Source organism: Symphalangus syndactylus, chromosome 8, assembly GCF_028878055.3.
Source record: "Symphalangus syndactylus isolate Jambi chromosome 8, NHGRI_mSymSyn1-v2.1_pri, whole genome shotgun sequence".
In the NCBI taxonomy this organism is placed as follows: Eukaryota; Metazoa; Chordata; class Mammalia; order Primates; family Hylobatidae; genus Symphalangus; species Symphalangus syndactylus.
Genome location: NC_072430.2, coordinates 20,521,483 through 20,535,219, shown reverse-complemented (window position 1 = coordinate 20,535,219; position 13,737 = coordinate 20,521,483). Strand labels below are relative to the sequence as shown.

The 13,737-nt window shown below is 36.8% G+C and overlaps 1 protein-coding gene across 7 annotated transcripts in view; it reads left to right on the top strand.

Annotated features, from left to right (window-relative positions):
• Positions 1-13,737, top strand: part of PAPOLA (poly(A) polymerase alpha) — a 68,289-nt gene that overhangs the window by 24,781 nt on the left and 29,771 nt on the right. For 6 of the 7 annotated variants that reach the window (XM_055288244.2, XM_055288242.2, XM_055288240.2 and 3 more), the window contains exons 4-12: positions 174-255; positions 2,592-2,701; positions 3,116-3,169; positions 7,279-7,390; positions 8,128-8,217; positions 8,308-8,446; positions 10,288-10,360; positions 11,679-11,799; positions 12,767-12,851. In XM_055288244.2, coding sequence (XP_055144219.1) covers positions 174-255; positions 2,592-2,701; positions 3,116-3,169; positions 7,279-7,390; positions 8,128-8,217; positions 8,308-8,446; positions 10,288-10,360; positions 11,679-11,799; positions 12,767-12,851 — 866 coding nt within the window. Of the gene's footprint in view, positions 1-173; positions 256-2,591; positions 2,702-3,115; positions 3,170-7,278; positions 7,391-8,127; positions 8,218-8,307; positions 8,447-10,287; positions 10,361-11,678; positions 11,800-12,766; positions 12,852-13,737 lie in introns of those variants that run through there. The other variant, XM_063645487.1, reaches the window with a different exon arrangement.

Sequence of the window (13,737 nt, the reverse complement as noted above, 5' to 3'; positions counted from 1 at the left end):
GCAAACAAAATAAACATGAAATAATCTGGCCACAATTTTATAGACTTTGAATACCCTTTATATAAATTTACACTGTAATCTTTCTTGGATCCACTCCCCCACCCCAGTATAGTATCATTTGAATAGTTTCCCTTGTGCTCCACTGGCAAAATAACCATTTTTTGTTTCCACAGAATCTTCCACAATCTGTAATTGAAAATGTTGGAGGAAAAATTTTTACATTTGGATCTTACAGATTAGGAGTGCATACAAAAGGTAAGTATTATTTCATTTTTCTTAGAAAGGGACCCTTTAGTTCTTAAAAATTATGACTTACCCATCTCAGTTACTTGTGTATCATATAGCTTAGGCTTGCATGGAAGAGAGAGTGCTTTGAGGAGTCTAAATTTTTCAGTAAGAAAGATGTAAAATAATGCTGACTTCTATGTCGCCACTGTCCAAAAGTATTATTAAGATTAAATAAATTTAGCTTAGTGTGGTGACTCATATCTGTAATCCTAGAACTTTGGAGGCCAAGGCAGGAGGATTGCTTGAGCCCAGGGAGGTCAAGGCTGTGATTGCATTGCTACACTTCAGCGTGGGTGACAGAACAAGACCCCGTCTCAAGAAAAAAAATTAAATTAAAAACTCAGAGTTTCAGTAGAGGTAGCCACATTTTATATGTTCAGTAGCCATATATGGCTAGTGGTTACTGCATTGGAAAGTACAGATACAGAGTAGTTTTTCCTTTGGAGAGCTCTTTTGTACAGTGCTGCTATCTACATATATATCATTTTCCCTCACCAGAAGACTATCACTCTGGAAATAAAAATGAATTCTAGCTTTTAAGAAAAGCTCAGCCGGGCGCGGTGGCTCACGCTTGCAATCCCAGCACTTTGGGAGGCCGAGGCGGGCGGATCACGAGGTCAGGAGATCGAGACCACGGTGAAACCCCATCTCTACTAAAAATACAAAAAAAAAAATTAGCCGGGCGTGGTGGTGGGCGCCTGTAGTCCCAGCTACTCGGAGAGGCTGAGGCAGGAGAATGGCGTGAACCCGGGAGGCGGAGCTTGCAGTGAGCCGAGATTGCACCACTGCACTCCAGCCTGGGCGACAGAGCGAGACTCCGTCTCAAAAAAAAAAAGAAAAGCTCGTGGATGGCCCCCGCTATTACCTTTATAGACAAATTATAAAATATAGCTAAGCAAAAGCAAACCCCAAAAATGTGTATTCATAGCCAATGATAATCAGTTAATAGTTTATACTTGTAGTTATTTCCTCTATGCAAATAAATACACAATAAAAATGTTACCATGGCAAAGAACATTTATTGAGCTGCTTTTCTTTCACTGAGTACTGAAATCTTCATTATCTTATTTAGTTCTTCCAGTACTGTTATTCTCACATAACAAACAGGAGCCTGAGTAGTGGGACTAAAAGAGGCAATAAAGCTTGAACAGTTTTTCTCAGCCTTCTACTGGCAGAGTAGGGTACAACTCAAGCATCCTGAGGCTGTACTGTCTTTGGGTCTTGCTGTGTTGCACAGGCTGGATGCAGTGGCACAGTCTTGGCTTACTGCACCTTCCACCTGCTGGGCTCAAGTGATTTTCAGGCCTCAGCCACCTGAGTAGCTGGGACTACAGGCACATGCCACCATGCCTGGCTAATTTTTTTGTTTTATTTTGGTAGAGACAGGGTTTTCCTGTGTTGCCCAGGCTGGTCTCGAACTCCTGGGCTCAAGCCATCCATTTGCCTCAGCCTCCCAGAGTGTTGGGATTACAGGCATGAGCCACCACGCCCAGCTGAGGCTGTATTCTTTAACCATGAACTGTATCTGCCAGGATAGTGTTGTCTGTTTTCTAGTATCCTTCCCTCTCTCCATCTCCCATCACTCTGTCCCATTAGTACTTTACTTTTGATATATCCTGTGTGCTGTACACCCTTCTTCCTGTTCTTGAATATTCTGTTATAATAAATAGCTTTCAGAGTCATACCTCAGCATCTTGTCTTTTAGGAAAATGACTGTTGACCTGATTCCACATTAATCTCTCCATTTTATGACCCCAATTGATTTTAATTCTCCTTTTTAAAATTCTGCCTATGTACTCAGTGCTGGCCTCTTATCAAGCACTGAATTAATGACAAGTATTTTACCGTTGTCTACTTTGGATACTTCTGCTTAAAGTTTATTTTGTAGGTCCCATTTAGGGGCCTGGTAGAGAGCCTGTAAGCACCAAACACGTAGTACATAGAGGAAAACTATTTTTTTGTGTAATCAGTGAGCATGGCTATGACTAATGACATCAAGATGTTGGGTGTATGTTTGAATAATTCCCTCTCTACCATGAAAGTACTTGCTGAGCCATCTTTCTTTGGGCTCCCAGTTTACTTGGGCCACTATAAATAGAGGATGCTGCAGGATCAAAATATACCCCATCAATTAAAATCATGTTTGTCCTCCATTGACTGGGAATTTTTGGTAAGGGGTGGAACATTTTTAGTAGCTCACCAGTATGTTAAACAGATTCTCAACATCAAATACTACCATGATAGGATGCAAAATAATTTTCTTGTAATATTAATTAGTGGTTGATGGGCTTAATTTTTTTTAGGTGCTGATATTGATGCGTTGTGTGTTGCACCAAGACATGTTGATCGAAGTGACTTTTTCACCTCATTCTATGATAAGTTGAAATTACAGGAAGAAGTAAAAGATTTAAGAGTGCGTAAATGTTTGGGGTGAAATGGGATGAGTTATGAACATTCATTTAGTCAGATGAGTGAATTTTACAATATAGCCATCATTTATTGAGTTCTTGCAATTTGCCAAACCCTTCTAAGCACTTGGCATATGTGTTTGTGTTTTAATTCTTTACAGCAAGCCTAAAATTATAAACTCATTTACAGATAAATTGAGGCAAACAAAATAAACATGAAATAATCTGGCCACAATCATACATCTGATGAGTGGGTGAAATCAAATATTTGAATCTTGATTTCTGATCTGATTTGTCTGATTAAACAGCCCAGTTTAAAGCTAGCTATTTTTGTGTGAGGTGTTTTGCTAAAGTACTAAAACTAGTAGAGGCTTAATATGTAGTTTCAGAGACCCTAAACTTGTTTACTTTCCTTATAGGCTGTTGAAGAGGCATTTGTACCAGTTATTAAACTCTGTTTTGATGGAATAGAGGTAAGGTATAGTTCAAATTGACAGTTCTTGCTATGATATGCTGTCACTAATTTTGATTGATATAGGTTAAAAACTTGGTTTATTTTAAAGTTTATAATTAGCGAGTTGGTTGTGATATTAATAACAATTAAGGCTTTTAAATGGAAGTGACTGCCTGTTCTTTGTAGAATATACCATTATAAGTTTTTAAAAAAATACCAAGTGAAATTTGGAGCTAAAACAGAAGTAATGGGCCGGGCGTGGTGGCTCACGCTTGTAATCCCAGCACTTTGGGAGGCCGAGGTGGGCGGATCACGAGGTCAGGAGATCGAGACCACGGTGAAACCCCGTCTCTATTAAAAATACAAAAAAATTAGCCGGGCGTGGTGGCAGGCGCCTGTAGTCCCAGCTACTCGGAGAGGCTGAGGCAGGAGAATGGCGTGAACCCGGGAGGTGGAGCTTGCAGTGAGCCGAGATTGCGCCACTGCACTCCAGCCTGGGTGACAGAGCGAGACTCCGTCTCAAAAAAAAAAAAAAAAAAAAAAACAGAAGTAATGAAACCTTAAGATTGAAATGCTATTACAAAAAAGTTTTTTTGTTAGCCTTTCCATATGCCAGTTTTGTGTGCTTTTAGTCTCATTAAGGCAGTAGCATAATGTGTTTTTGCAAGTAACGCTTTGCTTTGACTTCATTTAAAAATTGGGAGAAAAGTGTGAGTGCTGAAATATTTTCCGATAGGGGAGGATTTATGGACTCAAATTCTTGAGATGATGTTCATTTCTCCTTGCTGCTTTCAGTGTGTGTAATTAAAGTGATGAGAATAAAGTTGACAGTGAAGCAACTTTAGTAATTCATTACTTTTGCTGTACAGAATGGTACTGGAAAGTCACAGATAATAAAGTGAAGATTGTAACATTTTGGAAACTGTAAGAGAAATAATTTATTGAAGCTGGGTACAGTGATGTGCACCTATCAGGAAGCTGCTACAGGAGGATCTATTGAGCCCAGGAGCTTAAATTTAGCCTGGGCAACATAGCGAGACTTAATCTCTTTAAAAAATATAAAAGATAATTCACTGTTGTGCTATTTTGCAAAAAAAATGGCTGCATCTAAGGTTGCTGCATAAGACGCTCAACTCTGTATTTTATGACAAGTCAAGTGACTGACCTTAATAAGTAGACATAAAATGTTAAATTTGGTAAGGGATTATCAAGTTCATGTAGTTTTGATTTACTGTCAGTGTTTTAAGTAAATGTAAAAATTATCTGTAATATAAAGTATAAGTTGATGCCTCATTTTCCTAAAAAGAAAATTACTGACAAAGAGGACATTTTTTTGGAAGGAGACCTGACCTAACTTTGTAAACTTTACAGGATCAAGATGGAAAGTTAGATGGCTACTTAAAGCATTTAATGTGTTAGTTTTCTATTCCACATGCTATATTAAAAAATAATATTTTAGGAACATAATATTTTAGGAAATTTAGTAATCATTTTCACATTTCAATATTTTTTGAAGTAATTCCATCCTTTAAAAAATGTGTCAGTATTATTACTGAGTTGCTTTTTCAGTTACCTAGTTTTATGAGCGTATAATCTTTATTTCTGTCCAAACTGGGGGAGACTTTGAAATCCGTTCTTTTTCATTGAACAGTTTATCCTAGACCACAAGTACTTATTTGTGTAACGGTACAATTTTTTTTTCAGTAGGTGTGTTTAAGTGATATTTTAAAATGTGCTCCTAAAATACTGCTTTTTAAAAAGTAATCTAATAGCCAGGCACGGTGGCTCATGCCTGTAATCCCAGCACTTTGGGAGGCCGAGGTAGGTGGATCACAAGGTCAGGAGATCAAGACCGTCCTGGCCAACATGGTGAAACCCCATCTGTACTAAAAATAGAAAAAATTAGCCGGGCATGGTGGCGTGTGCCTGTAGTCCCAGCTACTTAGGAGGCTGAGGCAGGAGAATCACTTGAACCCGGGAAGTGGAGGTTGCAGTGAGCGAAGATCCTGCCACTGCACTCCAGCCTGGGCGACAGAGCAAGACTCTGTCTAAAAAAAAAAAAAAAGTGATCTTATAACAGACTTGTTTACAGCAACATCCACATTTTTGGAACCATGAAATCATACCCTCAGAGATAACTACCAAAGCTGCGCTGTTTCTTTGCACTCTCACCTTTCCTTTAGAAAAGAAACAATTTTGTGAGTGGAATTCTATGTCTTCAAAATTAGCCTTAACTCTGGTTGTTTTAGGCTGTACTTTCCCCAGTGTTTTTGTTTTACTTAAAACTCAATTGGAAAAATATACTGTAGTATGTTAGACATAAAAGTTCTCAGATATAATGAGATCTCTTTATTGAGAGTTATTTTTGCTAAATATAAGGATGTTTGCCTTATATTTGAGTACTTTTTTTTTTTTTTTTTTTTTTTTGAGACGGAGTCTTGCTCTGTCCCCCAGGCTGGAGTGCAGTGGCGCATCTCGGCTTACTGCAAGCTCCACCTCCCGGGTTCACGCCATTCTCCTGCCTCAGCCTCCCAAGTAGCTGGGACTACAGGCGCCCGCCAACACGCCCGGCTAATTTTTTTGTATTTTTAGTAGAGACAGGGTTTCACCGTGTTAGCCAGGATGGTCTCGATCTCCTGACCTCGTGATCCGCCCGCCTCGGCCTCCCAAAGTGCTGGGATTACAGGCTTGAGCCACCGCACCCAGCCATATTTGAGTACTTTTAAGTTCTCGTGTATAATGAGATCTCCCCTTATTGAGAGGTATTTTTGGCTGAATATAAGGCTATTTGCCTAAATTTGGGTACTTTTTAGTATGTAATCAATTTATAATTCATATAGATGAAGAGCTAAACAGTTAACTTTAATTCAGTATATGTATTTAGTAGACTTACTATATCCAGTAGATGCATTTAACAGACTTAATACATCAAACTTAATTGTGATTAAACTGACAACCAGGTATTTGTACATTTCCATTTCAGTTTTAAAAATAATGCCATGTTTTTGTTGTTTTTTTTTTTTTTTCTTTTTTTTTTTTTCTGAGACAGGGTCTTACTTTACCCAGGCTAGACGCAGTGCTGCAATCACAGTTCACTGTAGCCTTAACCTCCTGGCTCAAGGGATCCTCCTACCTCAGCCCCCCAAGTAGGTGGGACTACAGGCACTTGTCACCATGCCTGGCTAATTTTTAAATTTTTTTTGTAGAGATGGGGTCTCACTATGTTGTCCAGGCTGATCTCGAAGACAGCCTCAAGCAGTCTTCCTGCCTTGGCTCCCAAAGTGCTGGGACTACAGGCGGGAGCCACCACCTCCAGCCTATATTGCCATGTTTTAAAATTATCTAATTAAAATATCTATGATACGAAATAATATAGTTTGGACTTTTGGAGGGACATTGTCATGTTCATAGATAATGAAAAGATCCTGGCTTTAAGGAAAATTAGGTTTTTGTTTTGCTGTTTTGAGTCAGGGTTTTACTCCTGTCACCCAGGCTGGAGTGCAGTGGCACAGTTTTGACTTACTGCAACCTCCGCCTGCCAGGCTCAAATGATTTTTCTGCCTCAGCCTCCCACACGTGCATGGGAGGTCCATAGCTGGGACCACAGGTGCGTGCCACTATGCCTGGCTAATTTTTTTGTATTTTTGTATTTTTTTTTTTTTTCTTGAGACGGAGTCTCGCTCTGTCACCCAGACTGGAGTGCAGTGGTGCAATCTCGGCTCACTGCAGTTCCGCCTCCTGGGTTCACGCCATTCTCCTGCCTCAGCCTCCCCAGTAACTGGGACTACAGGTGCCCGCCACCATGCCCGGCTAATTTTTTTGTATTTTTAGTAGAGACGGGGTTCACCATGTTAGCCAGGATGGTCTCGATCTCCTGACCTTGTGATCTGCCTGCCCAGGCCTCCCAAAGTGTTGGAATGACAGGCATGAGCCACTGTGCCAGGCCTGTATTTTTTTTTTTATAGAGATGGGGTTTCGCCATGTTGCCCAGGCTGGTCTTGCTCAAGTGTTCCACCTGGCTCAGCCTCCCAGAGTGCTGGGATTTTTTTTTTTTTTTTTTTTTTTTCCCATAGAAATGCCTTAAAAGTAGTTTGACAGATATGGAATGTTGTTTTGTTTGTGTTTCAGATTGATATTTTGTTTGCAAGATTAGCACTGCAGACAATTCCAGAAGATTTGGATCTACGAGATGACAGTCTGCTTAAAAATTTAGATATAAGATGTATAAGAAGTCTTAACGGTATGAGAAAGCCTACTTCCTTTTGTGTACTTCAGTTTTTGTCAGATATTAGTTATTTTAATACAAGTTTTGTATTGAAGCTTTTTATAGCTATATTGTTAACACAGTAGTGAGTTAAATAAAATGAACTTTGCCTAATAAACTACAGAAGAGTATATAGTAGTTTATTTAACTCTACAGTATTTTATACTATATTTCTTCTGTCATTAATGGTATACTCAGGACACTTAAAAGACCATCTGACTTTTGTACTCTGTTGCTAGTGATTTAGGTTTCATGGCCTAACCCAAATTAATTTTGATCCTGTTATTCTTTAGTAATGCTTTCAGTATTGCTGAGATCAGGACTACTTTGGTACAATTTTATATTAGCATAGCTTGTTACTGTGCTGTTGAAGAGCAGTTCTTGGAAACTTCAGTGGATGAAATCTTCCTCAGTATGTGTGGGAAGTTTTAATTGTGAATCTGAAGTTCAAAATGAGGCAGGTTACAGTTTACTTTGGTTTCTTTGGTCAGTGCTTATGATAGGAGATAAATGCTTTAGATTCCGCCCCCCCACCCCCCCCCGGCTTTATTGAATTAGCTTTACTGGTTCTACCAAATAAAAATTTATGTTTACTTTTAACTTCAATCTCAGAACATTTGGAAGCATTACCGTTAAACTTTGATGATTTAATGTTCTGTTTTTTTTGTTTTGTTTTGTTTTGTATTTTTTTTTTTTTTACCCCTGTTAATTAGGTTGCAGGGTAACCGATGAAATTTTACATCTAGTACCAAACATTGACAACTTCAGGTTAACTCTGAGAGCTATCAAACTATGGGCCAAACGTGAGTTCAGAATTTGTTGGCTAGCTTATTAAAAATGTTCAAACTTTTGTTCAACACTAACTTATCTTTTTGCTTTTCCCTTATCAACAGGCCACAACATCTATTCCAATATATTAGGTTTCCTCGGTGGTGTTTCCTGGGCTATGCTAGTAGCAAGAACTTGCCAGCTTTATCCAAATGCAATAGCATCAACTCTTGTACATAAATTTTTCTTGGTATTTTCTAAATGGTATGTGTTTAGATTATATTAAAATAAAATTGATTGTAGACACTGAAGTTTAGTCTTATTTCTATGACATTTCTCAGCTTGGTTTCAGATTCAAATTTTAGTTCATGATGTAGTCATGTAGGCAGCCTTGGAGATCACATTGTATATAAAATGGCAAACTGAAACTCTATTTTTTTTCCCTAGTTTGGCCAGGATAGTAAGGCAGATTCTATTTGTACTTCCTTGCATAAACTTACCCTCCGAATAAACTCTGAATTTTAGCAGCTGAGATCCAGTTTATTGATAGGTTGGGAAATCAGTTACTATACTTTTGGATAAAACTTGTACACACCACCTCTTTCACTCTTTGAATTCTCTATCTATAGGCCATTAGTTTCTTGTGATTGTTTTTTTTTCTTTTTGCTTTCAGCATTTATTTGGCCTAATATTAAAGATACGAATTTTCATAAGAAGCTTTTAAAGAATAAATTAACATTAAGTGCTTCAGGACAAAAAAGGAATTTGAGATTAGTCATTAACCCAGATTTTTTTTTTTAAGTTTCTTCATTTCATTTCCACATATGTCAACTATGATTTAAGAAAAAGTAGAATAAAAGATTACTGCCATTTTATATTAATTGCCTTGGCCCAAAAGACGAGGGTTCTTGGTTTTTAATCAAATTAAGATAAATCGTCCATTCCTGTTCTTATGAACTCCTGCTCCTGCCTCTGCAAAAGAGATGTTCTTTTCTAGTAATTTTATAAAAATTAGAGCTATTTGAGACAATTTAGAACTGTTCAACTGAAGGAAAAATAAAAAAAATTTAGAACCATGCCACACTTTCAGCACACGTTCTGGCTGTTTTGGGATTTAGTAGCACTTATAATCAGGTGTGATAAGATAAAAGAATGTCAGAATTTCTTTTTTTTTTTTTTTTTTTTTTTTGAGATGGAGTCTCACTCTGTCGCCCAGGCTGGGATACAGTGGTGCGATCTCGGCTCACTGCAAGCTCCACCTCCTGGGTTCATGCTATTCTCCTGCCTCAGTCTCCCGAGTAGCTGGGACTACAAGCGCCTGCCACCACGCCCGGCTGATTTTTGTATTTTTAGTAGAGACAGGGTTTCACTGTGTTAGCCAGGATGGTCTTGATCTCCTGACCTCATGATCCACCCGCCTCGGCCTCCCAAGTGCTGGGATTACAGGCGTGAGCTACCGCGCCCGGCCGTCAGAATTTCTTTTAATGCTACATATATATAAGCAAATAATGTTTTTAAGAAGCTAACCTTGATGTTAAGAGTGGCAGGTGTTCTCCAATTTTTACCTCTTTCATATGGGACCAAAGTAGCTAGTTTATGGAACACATACGAAAATGTGTTAATGCCACCAAGTTTTACTACTACACTTGTCTTACGACATTTAAGTCATGAATCCTATAATTATTCATACCCTTTGCCTATGATCAGAAGTAACTTTTAAAATTATCAATTGACTTTGGATGGAACTAGTATAAAGGCAGGAATTTTGTCTTTCAGTGGAGATTTATTCTGTTCAAGGTTGAAGTGGACACATCATTATCTTGGGATAGTACTTCTTTATTTAAATAGTCCTTTAAAGTTCTCTGAGTGGCAGAGAACATTTTTGGTTTCAGTCTGAGAAGGCTACCAAATGGTTTAAGTTCATTTCATAGTTAGGAGAAAAAGATTTTGAGTAGTCTAATGTCGTCAGAAAGGAATAAAACGTTGAATGTACCAAGAAGGCAGAATGAAGAAGGATCACGTTCACAAATGCTGTATGTTTAACAAAATACGTTTAGATGGTAATATCCAATAGTCTTATCAAGTGCTACAATCTTTTTAAACAGGGAATGGCCAAATCCAGTGCTATTGAAACAGCCTGAAGAATGCAATCTTAATTTGCCTGTATGGGACCCAAGGGTTAGTGTATTATTTTTTCCCCTACCAATTCACACTGTGCAATAACAAGTAAAAATCATCTGCATAAACTCCAGGGAGACTTCCAGCCTTTTACTTACGAGTGGTCATGTCCGTATTACACTTTCTTTTAGATAACCTCGACTATAATTGTCCTCAACTATAATTGATGTGAGAAGCATAATTATGTACCCTGTAAACCACATTTAATTGTACATAGTTTTTAATACAGATTTTACTAACATTTTAATTTATTCTATATAGAACTACCTTGTAAGTCAAAGTTGTGTGGGCATTTGTGCTTTAAAAAAAATAAAAGGATACTAAAAATCCCTGTATTTTTTATTTTATCTAAGTATTTTGCTAAAGTTGGGTTGTTATAGGAAAGCTGTTACTTAATGTTTACACGTGGCATATAACTTCTAAGCAGTCTCACTTTAATTACCATGATGTAATTGTAAAAAAAAAATTGGTTTAGATATTTTAGAGATTATAAAAACATGGTTGGGCTAAAGAAGACCTTCCATTCAGTTTCTTGGGAAGTTACAACATTTACCACTTACTCATTTTAAATGTTAACAACATGTACTTTATAAACTGATAAAAGAAATTTAGGTTTGAATAAGATTTCCTAAGTTTATGAAATCCTATTTTTCTAAATTATTACAATATCAATAATTTTAAATTCTGTTGAATTACATCAAGCTATGCATTTTCAGGTTTTCCGAACCTCAAGGCATTTACTTTTAGAGGATGTGAATTTACAGCTTTGTGGAAATGTGCCACTTACTGATACACAGATTTAAAATTAACAGTATATCATTTCATTATCTCCTAACATAACAACATGGATAATGTAGTTTCACCGCGTGTTAATAAGCTTGAAGTCCTTAATAGTTTAAGGGTATATTAAGAACTTAAGTTTCTATCTTGTTGAAAATTAGCTTACAAAACTTATTGTAGCATGACATGTCTCTAAAGGTAATTGTATGTGCATCCCCATTTCTGTTGTTGAATAAAGAAAAACTAAACATCAATAGATTCCCAAGCAGAACTTTTTTGTTGTTGTTGTTCAGCAGGCACACTTTCTAGTAAGGTTGCCAAAATCCAAATTGAAGCAGATCGTTAGTTTAGACGAAATCTTTGATTCTATAAAAAATTCCTATAAAAACAATGTCTCTCTACATGGTTTTTCTTTCTCAACTCCAGCTATGAATGAAATAAAAAATATAATCATTGGTTCAGTTTAACAAGGGGTAAAAAGCCCAAGTATCTGTTGCATATGTACTTGAAGAAACTGATTGGCTGTTGTTGTATGTAGGTAAACCCCAGTGATAGGTACCATCTTATGCCTATAATTACACCAGCATACCCACAACAGAACTCCACGTACAATGTGTCCGTTTCAACACGGATGGTCATGGTTGAGGAGTTTAAACAAGGTAAGTGTTTATCCTTATGCTCTGATTTATACACGAAGGATTTACATACCATTGTAGACCCAGTAGTCAGCTGTGCAACTTAAATTGAAGAAGGATTCACTGAAGTGGATTTTGGTGTTCATTTATTTATTACAGTATATATTTGAGAACTGACTTCAAAAAATTAATTCCTTTTAGGCAATTCGTTTTTTATAACAAGTTGGAAGATTAACCAATAGTTAAAACTAGTAGGCTGGTTTAGTTCCATACTATTGCCTTGTAAAATTATAAATGATAACAGTTTGTCTACACTGGTTGAAATGAGAGATGTTTAGCAGGCTGTATACTCCTGGGAAAGAACTTTGAGCAGGAATGGGGCCAAACCACCCAATTACATTCCATCATTTTGGAGAAAGCTTTTAATTTTTGAACCTTAGTTGTTAATTTGAAGGTATGGCTACTACCAAATAATCTTTGAGAGAAATAACTGGAACAAGATTGGTTTGACTGAAAACAGTAAAGGAAATAGAATCAGCTGTCTGACTACTACTAACTTTAGACATTTAAAATTCCTGAATATTTTACGCTTTAGTTTCATCTTTAGTCTAAAGAGGCCCATCAAGGGAAGATGCCTCTATCCCTTTAGAAACAACAGGGAAACTTGTTTTTAGAAAGGCAAGAAAAAAAGTATATTGGAAAGTTTTCCTTCTCGGGTAACTGGAGTGTTTAAGAAAGAAGGTCATTCTATGAGCATGGCATTTTAGAATAATTGTACTTTACCAGAAACCTGGTTCTCAAAAAATCTTCCAGCTTTTTAAAAAAAATGTGTGTGTATATAAGAGTATGCTCTAAAATCATAAGCTAAAACTATATATGTTAAAATTCTGGTTTTAGGATTATAGTGAGTGCATGTAGTATGATTAAGATTATTTAAAATTCTAGATTATAGACTGAAGTATGCAAACATTTTAATATGTTTTTAATTTAGGTCTTGCTATCACAGATGAAATTTTGCTGAGTAAGGCAGAGTGGTCCAAACTTTTTGAAGCTCCAAACTTCTTTCAAAAGTACAAGTATGTATTTTAAGGCATGTCGGACATGTTGCTCTCTTAAGTGATGGTTTAATGGTAGCACATTATGACATTTCTTCTTGCTGGACTAATGTTTTGGAAGAATTTTCTTTCCTGTCACAAGGACATACTGTTTTTTAGTGAACTCTGTAGTTTTTTTTGGTTGAGGTAATGAATGTGAAGCCCCTTTGCTTTTTCTGCCCGATCTAACTGAACTCCTGCTACATTTGTAGCAACGTAAGTTCTGTAGGCATACATCAGTCATGACGAAAACAGTACATCTGTATACAGTGGCAAGTGGATGCACCCTGAAAATCTGTAGTTAATAATTCTCTACTAAGAAACAGTATTTTCATCTAATTCTGGAAACTCGTTAATCGCTAGGAATCTTTAAAACAAAGACAAAGCTAATAAAATGTCAATATATAGCCAATTAAATGTTTTCAATAGTTACAGCACATTATTGGCCTGCCATTTTCCCCCAAGGTTAATAAAGCCCCTTCAAATATTTCTACAGCTAGCTTTCATGAATCTTAAGTGGGTGTTAATCATTTTAATTAATGGTTTAAATACAATGGTTTAATACCTTAGTACAGGTTAAAAGCTTCATTAATTGTGTTAGTTTTGGTGCAAAATGTAAGTTATAATCTTAATTTAAAAAAACAGACAAACCACGGACTTGCACTTTTATTTGCCCTGGGCTGAAAATGTGCCAAAGTCCCACTTAAAATTTTTTTTTTTAATGCTTGAAACTTTTTTGACCATTTGATCTTGTGTTGGATTGTGTTTTGTAATAATCTAAGCAAGATTGCTTTATGCTCTTCCCCAATTAAAAACAAGAATGATGACCTTCATGATGTCTCTGTGTTTTGTTTCTGTATCTTGCATG